Source organism: Gossypium hirsutum, chromosome D10 (genome assembly GCF_007990345.1).
Source record: "Gossypium hirsutum isolate 1008001.06 chromosome D10, Gossypium_hirsutum_v2.1, whole genome shotgun sequence".
In the NCBI taxonomy this organism is placed as follows: Eukaryota; Viridiplantae; Streptophyta; class Magnoliopsida; order Malvales; family Malvaceae; genus Gossypium; species Gossypium hirsutum.
In genome coordinates, this window is record NC_053446.1 from 4,581,795 (window position 1) to 4,607,010 (window position 25,216).

General features: G+C 32.1%; 4 protein-coding genes across 6 annotated transcripts; 1 reads left to right on the plus strand and 3 right to left on the minus strand.

Annotated features, from left to right (window-relative positions):
- Positions 1–224: 224 nt before the first annotated feature.
- On the plus strand, positions 225–1,855 carry LOC121203606 (uncharacterized). Its single transcript, XM_041102881.1, has 2 exons — positions 225–748; positions 1,078–1,855. Exons 1-2 carry the CDS (start codon positions 590–592, stop codon positions 1,612–1,614), a joined length of 696 nt encoding a protein of 231 aa, XP_040958815.1. The 5' UTR covers positions 225–589; the 3' UTR covers positions 1,615–1,855.
- An 11,859-nt stretch (positions 1,856–13,714) lies between these two features.
- Positions 13,715–14,258, minus strand: LOC121222336 (histone H4). The gene has a single exon (XM_041102882.1). It carries the CDS (start codon positions 14,192–14,194, stop codon positions 13,883–13,885), a length of 312 nt encoding a protein of 103 aa, XP_040958816.1. The 5' UTR covers positions 14,195–14,258; the 3' UTR covers positions 13,715–13,882.
- A 709-nt stretch (positions 14,259–14,967) lies between these two features.
- On the minus strand, positions 14,968–18,183 carry LOC107913818 (uncharacterized). 2 transcript variants are annotated; one of them, XM_041102883.1, is made up of 2 exons: positions 17,498–18,183; positions 14,968–15,361 (listed from the first exon to the last, which is right to left on the minus strand). In XM_041102883.1, the coding sequence occupies exon 2, from the start codon at positions 15,320–15,322 to the stop codon at positions 15,038–15,040; it is 285 nt and encodes a 94-aa protein (XP_040958817.1). In that variant the 5' UTR covers positions 15,323–15,361; positions 17,498–18,183; the 3' UTR covers positions 14,968–15,037. The 2 variants fall into 2 exon arrangements, with proteins under 2 accessions (XP_040958817.1, XP_016697954.1); XM_016842465.2 differs by lacking the exon at positions 17,498–18,183 and adding an exon at positions 16,160–16,334.
- Positions 18,184–20,740: 2,557 nt separating this feature from the next.
- Positions 20,741–25,009, minus strand: LOC107913821 (ubiquitin receptor RAD23b). Of its 2 annotated transcripts, none has more exons than XM_016842466.2 (11): positions 24,658–25,009; positions 24,362–24,523; positions 23,760–23,798; positions 23,576–23,664; positions 22,433–22,610; positions 22,214–22,348; positions 22,038–22,103; positions 21,903–21,950; positions 21,409–21,518; positions 21,252–21,330; positions 20,741–21,151 (listed from the first exon to the last, which is right to left on the minus strand). In XM_016842466.2, the coding sequence occupies exons 1-11, from the start codon at positions 24,721–24,723 to the stop codon at positions 21,035–21,037; spliced, it is 1,089 nt and encodes a 362-aa protein (XP_016697955.1). In that variant the 5' UTR covers positions 24,724–25,009; the 3' UTR covers positions 20,741–21,034. The 2 variants fall into 2 exon arrangements, with proteins under 2 accessions (XP_016697955.1, XP_040958818.1); XM_041102884.1 differs by having other exon boundaries at positions 20,741–21,172.
- Positions 25,010–25,216: the final 207 nt, after the last annotated feature.

Here is a 25,216-nt window from a genome sequence, read left to right on the forward strand (position 1 = left end):
TTGGCGTCGTCCAATTATATGCTGAAAAAAATGAAAAGAGGAAAGGGGTTTATCTACTACAACCCATCCATGGCGTCTAATGGGATTGCGTACTTTATGCGCCTACCCGTGACGGTCTTTAAACTATAAAATCTGCCTTAGACTTTGTAAAAATATTAAAGCCTTCCCTCACCCAAAGGGCAGCTCCTCAACAAAACAGTACAAATCGCATTTAATGCCGCCATTAATGCCTTCTCTTCAATTTTTTCTTCATTCTTTGGTTTCTATCTACAACACCAATTAATTCATGATTGTTGAAAAGTCTGTGTCATCCCTCATCAATGCTATTTTTTAATATTTTAATTACATTTAAATGTTTGATCGTGACCTTTTTATGTATATATTAAAAAATCTCTCATAAAATCACATTCATAGTATAAGTCCAAACCCTTTTTAATGATATTCAGTTGAACCATAACTTCCTTGAAGTGGACTGTTATTTACGCTATTTAAAACCTCATTTGCTTTCGTTTTTCCTTAGCCTCTGTTTTAAATTTTTTTTTTATTTTTGGGTTCATCTTTCTCTCTTTTGTTGTTGGGTTGAAGAAAAATGACAGCACAAGTGAGCAGTTCATTGGTAAGGGTATTGAGTGGTCACATGGAAGAGCAGCATGCTGGGAAGTCTGATATCTTGATTACAAAAGATTTGCTGGGAAATTTGTCAAATGCTAAACCAACAACACCCAAAGCTATAGATCTTGAATTTAAGGTGAAAAATTTTAGATTTATCTTCTTCTTTTTTAGCTTTGTTTCTGCAACAAATCCCAAGAATTCATTTATGTCGATTTAACTCTCTGTACTATAGTTTTCAGTTCACAATTAGTTTGCTTCTCCATTTATATTGAATTTAAAAGAAACAGAGTATTTATTACAGTTTTTTAATGTTCTTCACTTTATCATTATTATTTATGAAACCATCTGACATCTTTTCTGGGTTTTTGCTTATATATTGAAATCTTTTTACCCTGTATATAGTTCATGATCTAAGCATCTTTTTTTTTGTTTTTCTTTTTGTGATTTGGGTTTATAACCATGCAGGGTGGGAGAGTAGAGGCACAAAAGTGCAGCTCATCAACATCATCATCACCATCAGCATCGGCGTCATCACCAAAGTCACCATTATCAGCAAAAGGATCGGCTTCTCCAGATGGGAAATCGTTCAAGACTCCATTGTCGAATTTCCTACAAGATTCCAAGCTCCAAGACTTGAACTTCCCACCAATCAACCTGTTTGATGAAATGACAACAACTTCCCTCGATTTAAAGCTCCAGTCTTGTTCAACCCCAAGCCCTTACCAAAGTGTTTGTACCCTCGACAAGGTTAAACACGCCCTGGAAAGAGCAGAAAAAGGAGGAAACATGAAGAAGCGTTCATCGTCACCACCACCGCCACCGTCATCGCCGCCTGCAACGTCGTCTTCATCAACACCAAGAATGTTTGCAGCTGCATGCCCTGGTTGCTTATTATATGTCATAGCTTCAAATACAAATCCCAGGTGCCCTCGCTGCAATTCTTTTGTTCCATCTTCCCTGCCTATGAAGAAGCCTAGGATTGACCTCAATGCATCATTTTAATCCTTTCTTCTCTTTCTCCTGTGAACATTGATTGGAGATTTTAAAAAAAAAATGTTGTATAACTCTTCAGTCCTGCAAATATTCTTGATTCATGTAAATTGAAAAAGAAAAAAAACCATAGGTTCAGAATTCAGATATGGGGTTTACTTTAATTTAGTGTAGGGGGGATCCAATGATGATATTAATAGATGTTTTGTCAGTTCAACTTCATTTGTATTTTGGAAGACATAGAAAATTTCAATCTGATGTTCTTACTATATATATATATATTTATTTTTACAAATATTTCACATTATTGTTTCTTCATGTTTGATGATGATGAAGAGCACAAAAATTCTTCCAAAAAGAAGAAAAAATGAAGAACACAAACTCATGTTTATTTAGACTTGTCAAATTTTAGTTGGATGGAGGATAATGGTTAGGTGAGGATCTAGTATTTCCTAATAATAATTAATTAATGCAATAATTAAATAATGAATTTTACTATAACATTAAATTAGATCCATTTTTAGATTTTGACATAACACCCATACCTTACTGAGTATCACTTTCAATGTATTTTACTTAGCAGATGAAAGTGGAGTAACTGAAGGCATCTGCTCATATATGGCAACCGACCTAATATCTTATGAATGTTAATTTATTATGTATTATATAGTAAAAATTAAAAGTTAGGAATACACCATCTATAATTGTACTACTATGTGTTCAATTCTTTTCAAATTCGTCGGGTTCTGTTGGATTATTCAATGCGATTTGTACTTGTTGCTAAATTTTCCTTTAAAAATAATAATTTAAATAGTTTTTCAAAATTTCAATTTTTTTTTTTGGTAAAAGAAAATAAAGGTTTAGATTTGAATGTAGATCCAAAAATAAACAAAATAAGTTATTAAATACATAGGGTAATATAAACAAACTATTAATGGAAAATGTTAACAAGTTTTTAGTAGTAATAGGTAAAGATAATATCTATGGACATTATTAAATATATGTTATCTTTTTTAAAAGATATTATATAAAAATGGAATAATAGCATAAATAGTCCTTATTATGACAAGCTGACATCATTTTCCACATTACAAAAGCAATAATATTCTAATTTTTTAACCAAAATATTAAATATTTTTTTCCTCCTAAATCAAATATTTGATGTATCATAAAAATAATATAAATTAAAAAATTGGAGATGCTACTAGTTATATATATTTGAGAGAAAAAACGAATATATTCATTAAAGGTGAAAATTATAAGGAGTGAGTAACATCAAAAAAAATAATGGTTGGATTTTGAAAGTTGAAACCCACGTCAGCATCATACTACCTATGAGTGTGGGGGGTAGTTATTGAGGAAGGCTCCAGGTCATGTGTATCCATTTAGATTATTTGCCACGTGTCAATCCTTCTGCTGACCCTCGCATTTAATGCGAATGTCATTTGGGCACGAAATTATAAAAGAGTTTGGTTTTTATTTTGCTACTTACGACGAAACTCATTAATGGAAGACTTTGATTGATGGGCAAAAGAAAAATAAAATTTCAAAATAATTAATTGAGAAAGCAATGATGGCAAGCAACTCATTTATTTATTTTATAGTTTTTAAATTTAAATTTGTTGCGTGGGTTGAGTTTGAGGTCAAGAAAATTGATGGGATTGAAAAGCTTGTCTTCACAACAATTTGAAAACATTAAAGGCTGCCTCTTTCTCTGATTGCATTTCATTTAATTTACGATTCATTGCATTTTTGAAGTCCACCAAATCATACTATTTTGATGCGTGGTTAAATTTTTTTGGAGTAAGAATTATGAATCGAAAACAGAGAGAGAGGAAACTCCCTCTAACCACGTGCCCTAAAATTTTATTATATAGGTTAAATAATTGGGTTAAATTTCGAGTCGAGGTATAAATATTATTCATTTAAAGTTTTGATTATAAAAAAGTAGTTGAAATTAGAAATCAATGTTATGGGCAGGGATACCAAGTTTAACTAAAAATCCATAACGTTATGGTTTGATAGTGACTAGAGGACTACAAAATCAGAAGATAAATTATAAGGGTAATCATACCATGTTTGCGCTTCCCAATGTTTTCTTACTGCTTAAATTTGATATTAGGAAAATATTTAGGCAAGATATAGCCAACATAGGAACTCAAACATGAGGAAGACACTTTCATTCCTTTTATGTTTTTCTAGGTTATTTGCATCAGTTAATAGCTGATTAATACGATGGATTTGAATTACGGAATATCACATTCGCTGTTGAAGTAATTACTACCAATTACAATTCAATTCAAACCATCTAGACATGTTATTAACTTCATTACACTATCACATTCTGTTTTACAGTTGTATTCAAGTCTTATACAACCTTACAAAAGCTCTTTGATAATTCAAGGACAAATAAGGACTACAATACAAAATTTTCAAAATTTAATGAGTTGGTGTCGCAACTTCAGATGCGCAATGTTGTGACTTTAAAAGCAGTAAGTTGACGTCGAAGCTTCAAACAGAACACGTCGCAAAGTTGGAAGCTTATGTCGCAACATCAATAACATTGTGTGGTGACTTTGAGGGCAAGCTCCCTCAAAATCTACTCACTTAATTTAACCTACTTAGACTCATCATATATCAAAGACACATATCGACTTATGAAGCCTTCACATTTTATAAAATATTTTGTTGTAACACTTCCCGCACCTAACCGGTCGATTGGTGACCTGAGGATGATACCAAAAATGCAATTCTTGATGTACAATTATGTGCGAATTAAAATTCTTCCCTGGGGCAATCATCTGAACAAATATCAAAGTGCAACGATATGACTATCATCAACTTATTTAACAAGTTAGTACATAGCAATTTTTACAAAAACTATTCAATACCAACCGTTAGCATAGAATTAAACAGGTAGTTACTGATAATAAAGTATACAAGAAGACATAATGTAACTCTTGGCCGAACATTTAACTAACAAGTATATATATACAAGGTTTGTCTAAGTACAACAAAAGAATACGAAGTCAAAGGAAGGTCGTGAGCCACTAGAGACGATGCTCAAAAGAGATGAGGCTAGGATTAGGATTAGAGGTGCTCATGGGTCGGGCCGGGCTGGGTCAGGTTCAATTAAAAATTTAGGTCCATTTACTAGGCCCAACTCGGCCTGAAAAATAGGCTTAAAATTTTCTCCAAGCCCGACTCAGATAAAAAAGATAAAATTTGGGCCCAACTCGTCCTGCCCGTACTAATTTTTTATATTATTTTTATATAATTTTTAAATATATATGTTAGGATCGTCCTGATTAAGCAACAAACAGGTAAAAATAGCAGAAGAAATTGAGAAGATGAACACACAAATTTAACGTGGAAAAACCCCTCCAAAGAGGATAAAAAATCACGGGCAAAGATAATTTTACTATAATGGCAAAAGAATGAAGAGTACAAAAGATGGAGATAAAACTAAACCCTGAAAACCCGAAAAACAAAGAACCCTCAAAACGTAAACACAAAATTCTCTGGATGTGTTATGAGTTCTAATCTAATGGGTATTATTTCCAATATTGTAAAAGAGCCTATTTATAGGCTAAATTAGTAAGTCAAATAAACTATACTAATAAATGCTAAATATATTATACTAATAAATACTAAATTTTCTAGAAAGAAAATATATTTTTGTTTAACTTGACTTACAAGTAATCTCTTAGAATTTGGGTCACACAACTCTAACAATATATAATACATAAAAATACTAAAAACATCAAAATAAATATTTCCCAACAAATTGAAAATAAAATTTAAAAAATATGTAGACTTAAATAACACTAAGATAAATGCAACTTAACAAGCAAATACCTCTAAAATAATAACAAAACTAACAAATGTATTTAAAATAATAATAAAATTAACAATAAAATAAGTTTTATATAATATTCAAACAATAACAACAAAATAGTAGTAACATAATACTAAAATGGTAGCAAAATAGGGAGAAAACAACAAGAAAATAACATTCAAAAATAAAAAATAAAAAACAGATTTTTTTGTCATTTAATGAATTCGGGCTGGGCCTGGGCCAAAAATGCCTTACCCGAGGCCCAACTCGTTTTTTAAACGGGCTTTAGTTTTTTTGTTCAAGCCCATTTTCGGGCCTATATTTTTGCCCAAACCCTCCTACATTTTGGGCGGGACTTCGGGCCTGGCCGAGTGGCTTGACCCGTGACCAGGTATAATTGGGATAGAGGGTAGAGGGAGAATGGTTTCTTAAGGGGGAGCGAGTGGTAGAGGGAGATCCCTTTTCTGCTAGAGTTGTGAACATTTATATCTTTAGCTACGGTTGTGATATGACACGTGTCGTGTCCCTATTAGTAGGTAAAAAACAAGTGGCCAAGCGATTCACCATTATAGGCTAAGTAGGATAGTGATTGGACATGCTATCAATCATTTTAGATAGGAAATGGTAGATGAAGTTAGACGTGGTGATTAACAAGTGGGGCCTTCATCGGTGCTAACTCGAGGAATGCTTCTTAGGGGGTGTGCCTGTGGCCCATCTAAGGGGTATATCTTAGGGGTTAATCGAGCTCACTGCTCGATCCCAAGGATAAGGGTAAATAATTGTCCCCCAATCAAGAGGGATTTTTACTTTGGCCTTTCTCGAGACGCTATTGAATTAGTGCTAACAAAGGATAAGTTATTGTGAATAATAAGAAATGTCCAAAGTTTGAATTGTTGTACTGTTGTTGGTTGGTTGCACATTTGGTCCACATCGTTACAAAAGATGTGCGTTTACAAAAGTTTTAATGATGGTGCGTCAATTTGCATATTCGAGAAATCCTAGCAATTATTACTTTTGTTTTGAACGTTTGGTATTTTCAGGTGTTGGGTTTTTACTAGCATTTGGGATACCACTCTTACTGTGTTTTAGAAGAGTCTTACAACTCAAGCGGTGTAAAAAGTGTTCAAACGTTGTACTTTACCATAATTACTAGAGTTTTTTTTTAATTTTAAGTTTTCATATCTATTCTTTAATCTTCAACTTAAGATTTTGTTTTTGTGGCATAGTTCGGGGAGACTTGCTAGGTTTTTCTCTTGGTAAGTTTGACTATTTGTTGTAGCTTTTTAAGGTTTCATTTATACACTATTAGAGGAAAATGGTGGAAGGTAAACTGGATAGAGGGGCATGTAGCAATGTGGGTGATGAGGGTAAAAGAAAGTTGACAGTAAAGAGATATTAATGACTACCTATGTTGACGACCTGGTTAAATGTGCCATTGAGCATAACGAGATGCAACAACTATTGAGAGTTAGCATTTTGGTTTTAGGGTGTGTAAGTTTGGTTTTGGTAATTGGGATACGTTTCATAATACCTCTATTATTACGAGTATGGTGGGGCATAATAATTGTAAGGGTCATAATAATAGGTTTCGATATTTTGGTTTATCTAGGCTTGATTGACATTTTGAATTTGATTGGTGGGTATATTTATTTTGAAGTTTGTCATCGAAAAGGTATCATGGTAGGAATGAGACTATGCTCATTGCTCCAATTGTTGATGTTGGATTTGATCAGCAAGAGAATGAGATGAGGATAGGTGGTTCACCTCACTTAGAGTAAGGCAGAAAGTCACCGGAGATGGTGCTTAAAAGAGAATAGGTTAGGATTGAGAAAGAAACTAGAGGGGGAATGGTTTCTTAAGGAAAGAGAGAGGAAATGAGTCCCCTATTTTTTGTTGGAGCTATGAGATTTTATAACCTTAGTTGTAGTTCCAAGGTTCCATGTGTCAGGTCTCTATTAGTGCGTCAAAGCCAAGTGGCCAAGTGATCCGCCACTAGAGGCTTAGGTAAAGTGACGATTGAACATGCTTTCAATTATTTTATATGGGACATGGTAGTTGAAGTTAGAACTTGTAATTTATAAGTGGGGACCTTACAGGTGTTAAGTTGAGGAACGCTTTCGAAGGGGTGTACTTGAGGGGTCTATACTAGGACTCCTTCTCAGGGGTTCGTCAAACTCGGTACTTGGTTCTAGATATAAATGTACAAAAAAATCTACAATAAAAAAAACTTAAAATTGGCGAATAAGATAAAATTTGTTTTTATTTTTTATTTACTAAAAACTAAAAATACTTAATTTTTATATTTATGAATGAAACCTATGAATTTAACTTTATTAAATTCTGAATGACAAATTAGTTTTAGTTAACAACTAAAGACATAAGGTAATATACATCCAATATTATTTGCATTCAATTTATTAGGTAAAAAATTAGAAGAAAAGTTTGAATATTATTATTTTCTTTTACACTATTATTATGGTTTGAAATATTTTTATTTTGTTATAATATTATAATAATCAAAGTAGTTAATATATTTACAATTTTATTGTTGTAGTATTTTAATTATCAAAAAAATTAATATATTTACTTTAATAAATAGTTAAAATAACCATTTCAAGAACTTGAATAATATTATGTTTATTTAATATATTTTAATAAAACAAGTGGTTAAATATCACATAATTTACGCTACATTTGTTTCACTGAAAATATTTTTCGTAAAATAATTTTTATAAAATGGATTGATTTTTTTAAAAAGATGATATTTTCTAATATTTAGATAATTTTATGTAAAATATTTTCTATTGTTTGGGAAATTTTTCTTGAAATAATTTTCTAAAAGTTGTCTTGGTAAAACAAACACAAAATAAATTTATATTACATAATTTATAGTAGCATTTCTCTTTACAATCAAAATTTATTTTATATTAAGATAATACTGTATAACAATTAATATTGTATATAAATTGCCGATTAAGTCGTATGGCTATTGTTGCCAATGTAGGAGGACGTGGGTTCGAGTGCGCTGAAGCACGTTATACTCTTACTTATGGGTTGGGGCTATAGGTAGCTCTAAGCATTGTCTAGAGCAAAGCCTGAACAACAAACGCAACTAGTGCGACTCGAACCCAAGCCACACTTGGGACGATGAACACCCTTGACTATTAGGTCATCACCTGGGGTTCTAATTAAAACTTAATTTATTTACATATATGACACAAATACTTATATTTATATATGGAAAATATTTTGTACACTAGGAGTTTTTAGATTGCACAAGTAGGGTTAAGGGTCTGACTAGTGTCCTATAGGAGTACAATAAAATATTTTAAAATAGGACACATGACAAATTTTTAAAACTGCTCGTAGAATAAAAAAAATACTACCAATGTACTAAAAACTAACTTAGTTATATAATTAAAATATTCATAATTTATACTATAAAACATTTACTATTAAATATTTATAAATTTTAAAATATATTTATTATATTAATATAAATATTTTTCAATAATATATTAATAATATTATATAAAATTTAAAAATATCATTGTTAAAATGTATTATAATATATTAATAATATTATATAAAATTTAAAAATATTATTGTTAAAATGTATTAGTAAAAGAAAATTGTGAAGTTAGAAGGGAGAATATTTGCTACACTGCAAGTGTGGAGTTTTTAGATTCTACAGGTAGGATTAGAGAATTGACAGGTGTCGTATAGGGTATAGTACAACATTAAAAAAATATATTTTAAAAAAAATTATCACATGACAAATTTTTAATATTGTTTATAGAATAAAAAAAGTTTATTTACCAACTACTAACCCATAAATTATTATATTATTAAATATAAATGATTAAATTTATACGTTTAATAATATTAGATATTAATATTTTAATATTTAAAATATTTTTTAAAAAATAAAATAATTATTATAGTAATATTAGGCTCAGTTTAAGTTAATATTTTTCGTAAAATGATCTTAATTATATTTTTTAAAATCTGGGCAAGGATTATGTTGACGTTGATAAGAGGAAAGAGTGGTGGTAGTTTAGAAGTTGAAGATAATGATAATCTATATTAGATGATGAATGTATATTATTTTTTATTTCCAAATATAATATTTAACCCCTCTCCCTTCCAATGCAAACCCTGCTGCTGCACTTTCACCCAACCAAACTACAACAATTATTATACCATAAAACCTTTAAAAACTTTTTTTTAAGTCGTTTGCTTCTTATCTTTTGTTTTGTATAACGACGATGTCAGTTTCTAGGTTGGCTATCGTTCGTCTTTTTCCTTTTCCATCAACTCTTTTTTTTTTCTTCTTCTCATTTACTACACATGTCTTCTCTCTTTTTAGTTTGCAGATTTATCTTGTGGGTATCTTCACAAGTTGTGATTGACAGGTGATAGTGTCTGTTGTTCGCTAAAACTCTACTGGCTATCAGTAGTTTTTTCTTAGAAAGTGGGTGGGTTTTCGTCAACTTCTTAATTTGTTTCTACTTTGAGATAATTTCAGAATAATAAATGATTTCACTTGTTGATTTGGACTCGTATTATCTTAAGTTTTATATGTTTTTCTGTTTGTTTTTCAATTGTTTAATAAGTCTTCAGTTTTGAAAGTTTTAATTTTAGTTTCATAAGTAATTTTAGGGATGATTTTGTTGTTGTCTTCTCTAGTTTGGTGAATGCGTGATTCTTTTATCAATTTTGCTCGTGGCTTTGGACTATCCGGGGCTGATTTCATTATCGTATTAAGTGCTTGAGTTGCGACAAAGCCAATTGTCAACGTGTCATTTATGTTTTATTAATGCTGAGGCTAAAATCTTTGTTGTGTTGATGGAGCTTGTCCTTCACCATCCACAACGAGTGTTTGATAATTTTTTCTCTCCGAATTGTATGATTCATTTTAACCGATGAAATAAAAGCTTGAAGAACTTTTTAAATATATTTTTACTATATCCTTTAAAAAAATTCCCAAAAAAGAGTATGTCACTCTCACCCACTAAATAATATTGCTTATAAAGTTTAAACTTTAAATAGTACAAATTTAGAAATGATATAATACAAATTTTTTAATGACTTTTTTAAATAGTACCCCACCTCCTGCTACCTTAATCCGCTATATAAATTTACTATTTTTTTCCCTATTATATATGACTACTGGAGTGGTAAATGTGTTTAAAAAAATTTATATGTTTCAAATTTAAATATATGTTTTAATAATTATGTGTAAATATTTACTCATCTTTAGAATAATTAAAAATATTGTAAATAACTAATAAAAATTAAATTAAAGAGGAATAGGGCGAGGCAAAAATACATGCTCCCTAAAAAAAATAAATTTATAATTTGTATATGGTAAATTATATTCATTTCTCGTAAAAATATAAAATTTAATTTCAACCCATAAATTTTTTTTCCCTACGCCTTTATAAAGGGAATAGTGACTTTTAGTATTACATTGATCATAAATATGAAACAAATATATTAATGGTGAAACGATAATAAATTTAAGAACATCCACCTGATCTGATTTGATCCAATCCATAACGTAGAAAGAATAGGTGGCCTACCCGAGAGACTTTTTATATGTTTAAAATGTTGGATAGAAAAGTCGTAAGAGATTGCATTCCACTACAGTCGTTTTCGGATGTAGGTACACACAGTGCAGCCATTTATGAAAATCGTTTTTCCCTGTAAAATAGTGTTTCAGAGAAAGTTGTTGGTAAATGTTGTCCCACTTCTACCCACATCCTTTTCTCCTCTTGGATTCATCCGGAATGAAAGCGCGTGCTTGAATCGTCACATTTCGATTCCTTACAATTTGGTCCTACTAATTTAATTATGCTCTTTGTTTCTCATTTTCTAATCAGAGAGGTGTGGAGTTGATTGGCCTTTTTATTTTTTGTAACCTACGTTTAGGGTTACGTGAATTTTGGCCCTATCCTATCATGTCCTCAATTATTTAACCTTTTTCATTTTCGTACCAAATGTTAGCTCTTTTCTTCTTGTGTTTTTGAGGGTCCAAATGTTAGCTTTTAATATGATTGTTTATGGTATTATTTTGTAACAATATTTTATTGATGATATAATAATTGACTATCGCTTAATTAATGCATGCATTGACTGCTCATCATCCAAACCTTTTATTAAAAGTTTAAAGTTTAAATTTCATATTGATGCTGGAGTTTGATTAAATTATACATTGATGGTGCGGTACAAGTTGTGTCTGGTATAGCTGCGGTTGGCGGAGTCTTAAATGTATGGAAATGGAAATTGAAATTGGATCATGGGATATAACAGGTTTTTTTAGTAAATGTTCAGTCGAACTGTGGGGCATTCCTGATGAGCAGACCCTTATCCAAAATAAAGCATTTGAGAGCTTGATGATTCAAGCAAATAGCTTAGAGGTTGCCAAAGCTATTCAAGATTTTTTCTTGATAGTTTCAAACTCTAGCTTCTTTAGAAGAATTTTTAGCGAATATTGGACATTGAGTCATACAACATATTCCTGAGGTAATAAATGAAATTGCGGATTGTTCCCTAAATATATAATCCATAATTGTTTTCTTTTACATCAATTGGGATCTAAGTTGCAAATATAAATATAATACACTTTTTTTGTGTTTGAGGATGTAAGTTTAAATATTTAGAGTTTTCATGAAACACTGGTAAAAGTATTATGTAGGATCCTGGATCAAGAGCTAGATTGCGTTTTGCTTTCTTTACTCAAAAAATGAACAAAAAAAAAGTCCTTATACGTTAAATCTAAGGGCAAAATGATTATTTTGTTAAAAATTTCATATATTTCTACTGTCAAAAACTAGTCTCTGTATGCCAGCATGCAGTATACGTGGCACGCCATGTGTCATTGTCTCCACACCAGTTTATAATAGTATAAATGAATGAAATTTTTAATAAAAGTGACCAATTTACTCTTTGATTTAACGCATACGGATTAATTTACCCAATTGTTGAGTAAATAGAACAAAATATAATCTGACTCTTAGTACATAGGCATTCATAATGCTTTCACCCGCAACAATAAATGGATTAAGTCAAGTCACAAGCACATAGTCAATAGATTAATGATTTAAAAATCATTATATTTTTTGAACATACAGCATTATTGTGGTTCAATGGGCTGGTTTTATGAAATTGAATATGAAAACTGTTTGGGGTAGATAAGGCAGGAAGATAGGATTAGGTGCCGCAATAAGAGATGAATTAGGTTCTTCAATAGCTGCTAAATCATGGGTCAAAGAAGGAAACATGCGAATTCTTATTATGGAAGCCACATGTACGTGTGCTTTTAGGTATTAAATGGTTAGCTGAAATTCAGAATATTTCTTTCATTATTATTAGCCATTTTACAGGTAGCATCAAACCCTAATAGATTAAATTAAGGGCTAATTTTCATTGCTGTCCCAATAAAATGCGCTTTTTAAAAAATATATATTTTTGAAAAGTGTAGTAAAAAAATAGGGTGAAAAAAGTGTAATTTATTAATATTTAGTATTTGTTACTATTGTCAAGAATTATGATTAAAGGTTAAAGTATCTTTTCTAGACATGATAGTGGAAAGTTCAAAATTAATGAAATTATATGAAATTTAAATAATTTAATATAATAATACATAAAATATAAATTAATCTAATTTTGATAAAAGTTAAAAGCTAAAAGCAATTAAGCACATCTTATTTCGAATTAAATTAAATGTATTTTAGCTGAGTTTGTAAAATGAATAGGAAATTTACAAACTCGGCCACTACAAAGAATATGATCGAAAGCCAATAATTTCTTTGTGGTATGGACTTCAACCTCAACCTCAACCCCAACCCAAACTTTACATTGAGAAGCCCATTGGTGTCTGTTCTTACAAGGCCTAAATCAGGTAGCCCGTAATCATTTCGGCCCATCTTAACCAGTTTGATGAACATATTCACTTCTATTTTTTCAAATATGAAGATTTCAGCAAAGTGAAGATGGAAGTAACCATTTCTAATACCAGAGTCGTCTGAGCTATCATATGTTCGAAGTTCAGTAATCTCCCACTTACCTCAGATTTATATGTATATTAAACACTCTTTACAATGTTTGCTAACCGCACTTATAAGCAAAAACCAAAGGCATACAGGCGAAATAATAATTCACAAATCAACCATACACTTCCTCTCTGTTAATCGAGATTCGTTAGTATGACATTGCGTTAAAAATAATCTTGGAAATAAGAAAACAACGACCGATTAATGCAAGAAAAAGTTCCACTTTCAAATTTACTTTCTTACTATATTTTCTTAGAAGCCAAACAAGGAAACCGACAATACAAACGCCAATGATTTCAATCAAAAATCAACTTATGCTACTCGATCCCCCCCCCCTCAAAAAAAGGAACGAGATCTAAATCCAGCTGCTTTTGTAAAAGAAAAGTTAGCCTCCAAAGCCGTAAAGAGTTCGGCCTTGTCTTTTCAGAGCATAAACTACATCCATTGCAGTAACCGTCTTCCTCCTAGCGTGCTCAGTGTAAGTGACCGCATCGCGGATCACATTTTCAAGGAAAATCTTGAGAACGCCACGCGTTTCCTCGTAAATGAGACCGCTAATCCTCTTCACTCCACCTCTTCGAGCCAACCTCCGAATGGCCGGCTTCGTGATCCCTTGAATGTTGTCTCTTAGTACTTTCCTGTGTCTCTTCGCACCTCCCTTTCCCAATCCTTTGCCTCCTTTCCCACGACCTGACATTATCGTTCCCTCTTTTTTCTTCTCCCTCCCAAACCGAAATTTTGACTTGGATTTGAATTTTAACGCAGGAACCCAGGCTTATTTATATAGCAAGATTCATTGGTTTATAACCGTTGGATGGTTCTTTTAATCGGACGGCTTAGAGCATTGATCCGTGCGATCTGGCGCCTATTGCCGCGGGATAAGCTAGAAGTAGAAGGTTTGTGATTATGGATTTGGAAAATTTTCCAAAACCGCGCGCCAAACACGTGAGATAAGCATAAGCGTGATTTGAACTGCAAGTGCAAAAGCCCGGGCCTCTTGACCCATGTAGATGGAGTCGGACCCTTACATCGACCTCTACTTATGAAAATTAAAACCCCTAAACCCCAACTTCTCCGAAAGGGTTTCTTAATTTCTTTCCTGTAACAGATCAGTGCAGAGCTTCGATTTCTCTGCCATCAATTTTTAGCCATGGTATCTTCTCTATCTCTTTCGGCCTTAAATAATTAATTATTAGGTCAAATTGAATATATGCTCACTGAATTTTGCTTCTAGTTGTTTCAGCTTGTTAAGGTGTACTTTGTTGGCATATTAAATTTGAGAACTTTTTGTTCCTAGTGAATTGAGCCTTGATTTTCTTAGATGATAGAATGCACTAATCAATTTTAATTTAAGAGTTGAGAAGTCAATTTTCACAAGTTCCTTAGCTTAGGGTTCTACTTGTTTGTGTATAATAATATGGAAAAAGAAAGGTCGATTTTTCTGCTGCCATTTACAATGCTTTAAGTATATATATTAAGATGCTCAGATTATAAGTTTAATTAATAAAAGCAACTTGTAACATACATAGCATGAAGAATGTCACAGGAATTTGAGTTTCCCATGGGAGAGAGTGGAGCTTACATGCTGCAGATTACATGTTGCTTTCTCTGTTCCTTTCAACCCAGAACATGTATCCGTGGCTCCTAAAGTAACAGCAAAATAAAGGTAGATAGTACAGAGGAATGCCAACAATCCCAATGCTGTTAAGAGGAACCTATGCCTCTCAACAAGTGTTGACCAGCTACCGAATTCATCTCTCGAGGATTGCCTCCTCGTTGATGCTGACCTTCGAAGGGGAGATGATACAATTCCGTCCAGAACCATTTCTTAGAAAGACGATTAAAAGTCCTCAACCAATGTGGTCTGCAATCATGCAACACCAGTGTTAAAAAGAAAGAGGCTCGAAAGACCACAAGATCCTCATGATCAAGTATGAACCTACCAACAAAACTATGCAAAGAAGAGATGCAATTATAAAGAACTTACATTAACCAAGTGTTTATGTATATATATATACAAACAATTTTCACTCTTCGAATCTATCATATCTACTGAGGCATACATCAGAATATATAAAAGATTAACAGACTCTTAACAGATTACGAAACATATTTAGACCAGTCTAACTCGAATCCGAGCTTGAAGCCTGATAAAACCTTCAAATGTGTCAAAAAGGCAGGAAACCATAACTGTCAAACAAATATATACATGTATGTATGTGTGTGTGTGTACTTATGTATGCATATATGTAAAGAATTTAGGTTTGACAATGTTGAATTGTGATATCAACAAAGAATTATAAACTTTTAATTTCCCCCTTCACCTGAAAACCCTTGTATGCTTCAATTGTTTCTAAAAGATGGACGTAGAACCCTAAAACGTCCCTAATTGTGACAGATCGTAACAGATCCTTTCTATTTCTTGATCCCAAATTCCCAATAGTGAAATCATCATGTTATAAACTCAGATCCTTAAAAGCCGAAAAAGGGAAAAAAAAAAACAAATCCCACCACAAACAATTAACCAAAAAAAAAACTTGATGATCAATGGATATTTCTGTCAAACGAACGTCAAATTCAAAAACTCATCTCTACCATCGACAAAATAAACAAATCCCAGATCTGTAAAACAGTCAAAAAAAAAAGAATAGATAATACTTACAGATGAGAAAATCAAGGTAGGAAGATCAAAGGGAAGAAGCAAACAATGAGTATATAGATTTAATCGATCTTTTTAACTCCTCTTCTCCATTTGTCTTCTCCTTTATTTCTCAGTGGAAGGGGGACGTTACCATAGAAACGAGAACAAAACAACAACACTGGTGCTTTATGGGCAAATACCTCCACCAAATACGAAATGAATAAAGTTTGTTTCTTTGTCTAATTATGCTCTCAGTCCCTGTATTCTTCTCATATTTAAAATTTAATCCATAACTTTTTATTCTAATAATTTAGTCCTACTCTTTTGATTTAATATCATTTTAGTTCTTTCTTCTTCTTTTTTCGCTTCATCTAGTCTTTTTAATTTTTTATTTTTGTCAAAATATTCAGAATTGGATGGAAAAATTGAGCAATTTACCAAAAAAAGCCATTTTTTTCAAAATTTACCGAAATTGGCCAATTTTTTGATTATTTACCGGAATGGGCCATTTTCTGCGAAATCGCGTCCATGTCAGCGCGATTTCCTTACGTGGACACAAATTGCGCCTACGAGGACGCGATTTGCTGACGTGGATGAACAGTTTATGTTTTTAAGCTTGGAAAACTTTGAAAGGCCATAACTTTTCGCTCGGTTGTCCGATTGAGACGATTTTTTTATTTCGAATAACTTTTCGAGAAGTTCCCTAAAATTTTCCATTTTATTCAATTTAGTCCCTAAAACCTAAATAGTCATATTTTCAAATCTAAGCTTCGTTTTTCAATTCAAATTCAATTTCATCCTTCCATAACATTCAAATATTCTTAAATACAAAAATTTCATGCTAATTTTAAAATAATTACACTTTAGTCCCTATACTCGTAACTAACAAATTATACTTTACAAATTAGTCCTTATTCATCTCTAAGCAGTTTGTCAGCGTGTAGATCTCGAAAATTTATTCGAAATAAAAAAAATCATCTCAATCGGACAATCGAGCCAAAAGTTATGGCCTTTCAAAGTTTTTCAAGCTAAAAAACATAAAATGTTCATGCCACGTCAGCAAGTTGCGCTGATGTGGACACGATTTCCTGGCGCGTACCCTGACATCGCGCTGACGTGGACGCGATTTCGCGGAAAATGGACCATTCCGATAAATAATTAAATAGTTAGCCCATTTCGATAAATTTTGAAAAAAAAAAGCTTTTATTGGTAAAATACCCGGAAAAATTAACAGTCAATTAACTTTGATAAAATAGATGGTTGGCATCTATGTGACAACCAGCCACATCATTAATTAATTATATTTTAAAAATAAAATATTAAAAAAAAACTAAACTAAACGTTTTATCGTTTTAGTACCATTGCTGGAACTTGCTTAAGATTGCCGCTGCTGCTCAAATAGTCAACACCATCTCTCATTGTCCTCCATTCAACCCAATGTTAGCATCAAACTAAATCTCGTCGTCTTTTCTTTTGCTTCTTCATTTTGGTTTTCTGAAATCTTTCTTGGAACCTTACCACATCTCCTCTCTAGCCTCGGAAAATGGAAGTTCGATCTCTTGAACCCACCTTCGGATTATCTTTTGATTCTAGACATAGCCTTCTCTCCACCAAGACTTTCCTTTGACCTCTCAGATCATTAAAAAAAAAATACTCGAAGCGTATAAATTGGATTTGGGCGAAAATTATTGATTGCTCAAAAAGATTACTGAAAAGTTTTGCTTCTTGTCTTAAACCTTTTGTTTTTTTTTTTTGCTGATTTAGGCTTTAGTTAAAGGGATGGGTTTAGGCGATCAATGAGGGAGGAGAGATGGAAAGAAAAAATGGAGGTTTTACTGACTGTGGGACTTATGTTCTACACTTCTGGTATGGAGGTTTGACAATGGCGTGTTGCGTTGTTGGCAACGATGGTGAAAACAATGGGAAACAAAACCTGATTGATGATTCAACTAACAAATTTTGTTTTTCTTTTATCATAAAAAGTTCCAATTTAGGGGGTAAAGGGGCTTGTGGGGCTTGGCTGGTGATGATAAAGAAGCAGGGGGGAATATGTTTTTTGAATTTTTTCTTCTTTTTTTGTTTTTTCTAAAGAAGCAGGGGCGAAGATGGCTTGAGTTTTTTTTTTCCTAATTGTTATAATTTTTATATATTTTTTAATTTGAAAATTTAACCTATTATTTTTTAAATTATAATTTTTATTATTTTTAAAATTTTAAAAAATATTTTTTGGAATGTTAATATTTTTTTTAATTTGAAATTTACATGTGGATTGCAATATTGCAATATTGGATGCCATGTCAGCATCAATTTTGGGCAATTTGACAAAAACCAAAAGAAAAAAAGACTAAACGAAGCCGAAAAAGAAAAGGATTAAAATGACATTTTTTATATAGTTTGAGGGTTAAAAAATTATTATGCCTTTTTTAAAATAAAAAAATTTGCTTATATACTTAATATTACAAGCATGGAAATTTGCTTATATAATTAATATTACATGCATGTAAATTCAGAGAAGGAAATAAAAGTGTTCAATATTAATTGATTACCCAAATAATTTTTTTATTTAGAAAATATACATGATCCAATTTAATGTGCAAGGACTAAAAATAAAGAGATTAAATGTTAAATGTGTAAAAAAAAGTGAAAAGGGTTTTAATTGGGCCAAAATTCGGAGGACCGTTTTGAACATTTTGGAAAAGTCCAAAGGTGGTTTAATCACAACAAACAAAAACCCGAGGAGTGTGGGAACATGGAAAGTGCGGTCCACATTTCTCCCCCATTTGGCGTTTTCATCTCATTTTTATGATTTTTGTTTTATTTTCTTAAGTTAAATAACCCAAATATCATTGTTTGTCAAAAATATCCTAATAGTAAAAAACAAATAGAGTAATAATAACATTAAAAATATCATTTTGATCAATTTTTTCATATTTGCATCTTAATCTCGTCGTCATCAAATTAATTTGACGATGAACATAGGTCAATCAATAAACCATTGTCAAAAGCCCCAAAGACTTGCTACATCAGATGACCTATGGTCGTTTGCATTTTGAAGTCTAATTTTACGAATAACCTTCCAACCACTTTTACAGAAAACATGGTGGGCAACAACGACCATAATGTTTAGATAAGAGAGAGTGAAGTGAAACTAGAATCAACATTGTTTTCAGGAAAAATGAAGCGGACAAAAACTAAAAGCTTAAAAAGAAATTTTTTTTTTAAGTCATTGTCGATAACTACATTAGATTCTAGTGCGGTCACCAAGATCAAGTTTTGATTTAAAAAAATTTGAGGTACTAAATCTTATAAATTAACAGAACTAGGTTAATGATAAAAAGAAGTTTTGTGTATTATTAAGCTAAGTTTTTATCTCATCTATTTAAATTTTTTATTAAATATTTTGCTTTAATCATAAGATACAAATTTGATTGACATCTCTTTATCGATATAAATTATATAATAGAGATAAAATTAAGGCAAAGTTAGGATTTAACTATATTTAATATATTAATTTTTTATAACCAAATTTCATATAATAACAACCTTTAACTACTACTAAATTTATGGCACAAGTGAGTGAAAGTTATACAATAAATATGTTTATAGGCCACAATTATTTACTAACCTTGCTTTCAAAGGGAAATTGTCTAGAATGCTTCTTATCTAGTGTGCCACCATAATATAGAAGATATCTTGCATGTCCTTAGAGCTGTTAGATTGTTAAAGAAATTTGTGCCCAAAGATCGTCAATCGCACTTTTTCTCAGGCAGTCTCTTAGAATGGGTTGAGCGAAATTTAAGAAATCGGAAATGGGTGCCAAGAGTTGAGGTCCCTTGGGCCACTCTCTTTGGGCACTTGTGGAAAAATAGGAATTTATTCATTTCCCAAGGAATTCTATGGAGTTGTATGGAAACTATTAAAATATCGGTTAATTGTGCAAAGCAACACTCAAAGGTGAGACCCATCTAGAGAATATAATTTAGATTCAATAGGATCGTTAAGAGAAGTATCAAAATTTCAAGATAGCAATAGTCTATTTTTAAGAATATTTAATCATGAAATTTTTACACCAATAAAAAAAAAATTATACACATGACGATGTCATCTTTAGTTCAAAATTATGAACAAATTGTTATTAATTTATAAAAGTATGAAAAAGAGAAAAACTTCATCATAATCATATAAAATACTTTGTAAATAAAACAGATTTTTGTTTTATAATCCTTGAATTGAGACTCGATTAATGGATAACACAAATACAAATAACATTTGTTGCTTTGTTTATTTTTTCCAATTATATCATGTGATTTTCAATTAATCATGTTTAGTTAATATTAACTATTTATTAATTGAAATTTTTAACTGTTTGTATATTATTAAAATCAAATAAATTTACCAAATAACAAAAACAAAATCAAGCAAATAAGACATATTCAAATATATCCATCTTACACTATTATAAAATCTTGGTTTCAAATGGAATTTCAAGTTCTTACTGTTGGATTTACCAAATCCAAATCCAAAAATTCAACTCAATCCCAAGTTACCTTTAAGTGGATTTCTTTTTAATCCATAATTAAATAGAATCTCACGCTAAAAAAATTAGAAATTTAAAATTTGCCCCCTGAAATTCATTCATATAATTATGTTGATCCCTCCAAGAACTCTGAACGATCAACATCAGAAACAACAATAGGTTACTCTACAGAACATGTTTTGACGAAATAAAACGAATTTTTGATAAGCCTATATATTAGAAACAATTTTGATCAAACACTCATTAGTTTATCAATGCTTAATCCCTAACAGTGCCCATTCAAACATGCCAAATTATATTAACTCATATCCATCTACTTCGATCAAAACTATGAATCAAACCAAGTTAAGATTCCACCTTCAGTCCTCAAAATCTCCACCATTTTCCAACAAATAGTTTGCTGCCAATTCCTCGTTTCGGTCACAAGCCAAAAAGGCTTCAATCACAAGGGCTCTATCAAATCCCATTGCTTCAAGCTACAAACAAAAAACGAAATACTAATCATTAAACGTTCAAGTTGATCCAAATAAAATAGATTACAAAAAAAAAAAAAGGAATAGCAACTGGTTAGCGTACTCGCTCAATGGCCTCCTGTTCTGCCGGGGTAACATTGATAGCATGAGGCATTTCTTGTTCAGCCTGATCAAATATATCCCTGAAAGCACCAGTTTTAAGTTTTTAACAATGCTAAGTTGATGCATAGATGGCATGACGATATCTAGTAAATACTCACCCTTCAGAACCTTCAAGAGGCTCATTTATTAGCTGAAGAAATTCTGCATGATGCTCTTGAATTAGCCTTAAAAGCTGGGGGTTCTGCTTTCCAAGCTCTTGTAGCATAGGCTGCAAATATAAGCAGATCAAATCCAGAACAATAGAAGTCATTGATGTTTTGCCTGTTATTAAGTGGTGTTATCATGCATCTACTGAATATAAACTTCCATATGGTTCTATAATCATGTTGAACCTTCTATATTTCATCAATTTGTGTTAGGGTGGATGCTTGTATCATATAGCCTAGTTGCTCTTCCTGTGTACTTGACTAATCCACATACAGTTGTCCATGTATATGCCTTTATTGAGCTAAAGGTGGGCGTTAAATGATATTATCTCAGATCTATTAAACTTGGTTTCCTGTGATCTTATATTCAATTTGAGCTCCTCCCCTTATTGCAAATAGGTTCTAGGTTCAATGCTTAATACTAGTTAAAACATAGAGATACGAACCTGCAGAATTTGTGGGTTCGATTGCACCATTGTTCGCAATGCTTGGAACTAAATGCAAGCAAAGATGCAGTTAGTATTTGTAAAATAAGTTAAAGTCTTCACAGTTGAGGAGAAAGCAAAAAAAAAAAATGAAACCTGTTGGTTGTTCCGGAGGAAATCCAGGGATCCATCTCCACCAGCAGCAGCCCCAGAAAGTGTTTCCTAGTATTAACTCAGCAAGTTAGGAATAAAAATAATAACCAACAAAAATCACCCAAGAACCAATAAAATTTAATGTGTAATTGAAGGACATCAACAATATAACGTTTTACCTGAGGAAACATATTCAAAGGTGAAGAATTAGGAGCCCCTGAAACAGGAGCAGCAGGGGCAGCACCAGTTTCAGTAGTCTGACTTGTAGAAAAACGAGCCACTGGCACTGCCACTTCTGCTGATTCAGGAATCCCCTGAAGATAAAACAGCACCATAATCACATAAAAAGTAATGTTAGAATATAGCCTTAGATGCATTCATAAAGTTTTTAGACATACAGAATATAGATAATCCACTGCTCGCTCTGGGTTATTATAAGCAGCTCGAAGTGCACGAGTTACAGTTTCTTTGTCCCAATTGCCTCCACCCATATCCATCAATTGTTGGATAGTCTGCTCAAGATTATTACCAGCAACTAAATTCGAAGCAGCTTGACTATAGGTATCGGTTTGTTGACTGCAACAAGTTAAGACAAGATTTTCCAATTAAAAAAATCTTCAGAAAATACCAGAAAGGAGATGTGGTAGAGAGGTAGAGGGAGCTTTGATATACATTCTTTTAAGGAATAAAGAAGGACAAACAATCAGATAACACCTGGCAGTTTCTTACAACTTCTAGAATGGAGAATACTTCTAGAATTGTTGGTCAATAGACAATCAAAATAAAACAGACAACTATTATTACAATAACAAAGGTCATAATAAGAGTACGAAGCAAACTAAAAATCGGTGCATTATTTTTCAATTAACAGTTGTACTGCTGAGTTCAGGAAAAATAGTTAACAGATCAAAATTATGCAAGATCAAAGCTGCTCTTACGAAGCCAACCTAGGAGGAAAAAAATATGACCTTCACATCTTTTACTTTTTCGGGTTTCAATAAGGGGAATAGCAATTGTCAACTTCAGTACTGAGACATGGAATAAATAATATGTCAACTTTCCGGGAAGAATATTCCTAATCTAGTCGAGAAGTAATGAAATAACTGATTCTTCATATAGTTGTTAGGTATACAACAAACAAAAAGGATAAGAATGTAAGTAATAAGTGCAGTCTTAGCTGCATTACCAGCAATGTGAGTCTTTTTTTTGGCCCCCTAAATGAGGCCATAATGACGTTCTTGAAAAGTTGAAAATACCAACCAAATGGAAATCAAGGAACTACCTAAGAACTCCCATATTTAAGATCTTCATATAATTGAGGTATGTTCATACAACAAATAAAAAGGACAAGGATACAAGGATACGAGGATTGAACGCCCCCCCCCCAAAAAAAAAAAGAACCCTCCAAATACATGGAGAAACTTAGAAAAAAAAATTGAACATATCTATGTTGAATGAATTTCCAGATCTGACACTCACTTAAATCTGAGCATCAGGAAGGAGGATATGCAGGAGGAAGAAAAATATCTGAATGAACTTACGATGCTTGTGCAGGAGCTCCTGTGGCAGGTGTAGAATTTGAAGAAGGTGCAGAAGCAGGAACAGTGGTAGATGGAGTTGATGACGCAGGCTGTTGGGGAAGACAATCAAAAGGTTGGTTATATACATAAACTGGAACATAATGCTCAACCTAATAATAAGAATGATTAACACGAATACGGAAACCTGAGCAGAAGAGGCTCCAGTTGAACCCAAAGACTTGCTCTGCCAAAAAAAACCAATGAATTGAAAATATATAAGTAAATAATAGAAACTTCAAGTGCATACAAAGAGGTCCGGGTAAACCAGAATAATTTTTAAAAAAATTATTCAGAGATATTAGACTACTCCACTCCATAGAAGAAGATAATAAAATGCAATCATGAAATATGTCACACTGTTTTTTGCAGAATAAAGCCTAAAACTTCCAATGAAAGCTCTCTAGTATACCATAAACATCACTTTCAAACAACCAGGGCAGCTTGTTAACAGGAATTGCAGGCAAATAACTAACAAGTATCCTCAGGATCCAATCTGAGTCTTCATTTAGGTAAACTCCTTGCTAAAATCAATTCAATTGCCAAAATTAACCCTCCGTAAGGATAATGAATCCATTAAGCTACTCAGAAATTAAATTACTTAAAACACCTTTTCATCAAATTCCCATCATGGATATCATATCACATATGCAAGTAGCTATCAAAGTAAAGAAAAAAAACACACTAGGAAAAAGAGAATAAAAGTAAAAAAAAAAAACACTAATTAAAAGGTTTTTTTTTAATATATACCTTGCTAAGCATGACAACCAGAAAACCATCTTCAGATACTTTATTTTCAGCTAAAGTAGTTTCATCTTTCAAAACCTTCCCATTATGAATCAACAGCTGTTGCCCACATGGATAATTGTCTTTCCCTTGTATATCTTCTATGTTTTTCTTCACAGCCATAACCTGGTTTAATAAAAATAGAAAATAAACAAGAAATGAACCTTTCAGCCAAAATTTTAAACCCTAATAGTACCATAATTAAACAGCGACACAAGAGTGGGAGGGTGTAGTGAGAAGTAGAGAGATGGGGGGATTACGGTATCATTGGGCTGAACCCTAATTTCAAAGTGACTGCCTTTTAGGGTTTTGACGATGAGCTTCATTCCGGCGAATTGAGAAAGGGACAGGCAGGTGGCTTCAAATTGGGGATTTGAATCACAGAAAGGAAGAGAAGGAACCCTAGAACGGGGTTTTTATAGTGATCCTAAAATAATCAGAATAAAGGGTTGTAGGCTGCCTTTTTCTAAAATACTTGCTTAATTTTTTTTAATAGATTAATTTTACTTCTTTCTTTTTTTGAAATTATAATTTACTTAAATTATCCAAGAGCTTTTTTTGTTGCAGAGAATGAATGAGTGAGGGCGGTAGCTCCTAGAATTTGCCTTCGCTGTTTTGGGAATCCCCTACCTCGTGCTTTGCACGTGACTAAAAATCTTGCTTTTATTTATGATAAATATATATTCCATAAATCAAATAGGTAAAAGTACTACACATGTAATTGAATTATAGTCCGAATTATATTTTAATTATTCTAATTTTGATATGAGCACAAAGATTTTTCTTTGTTACAAATCCAGCAAAATGATTGTTTTTCTT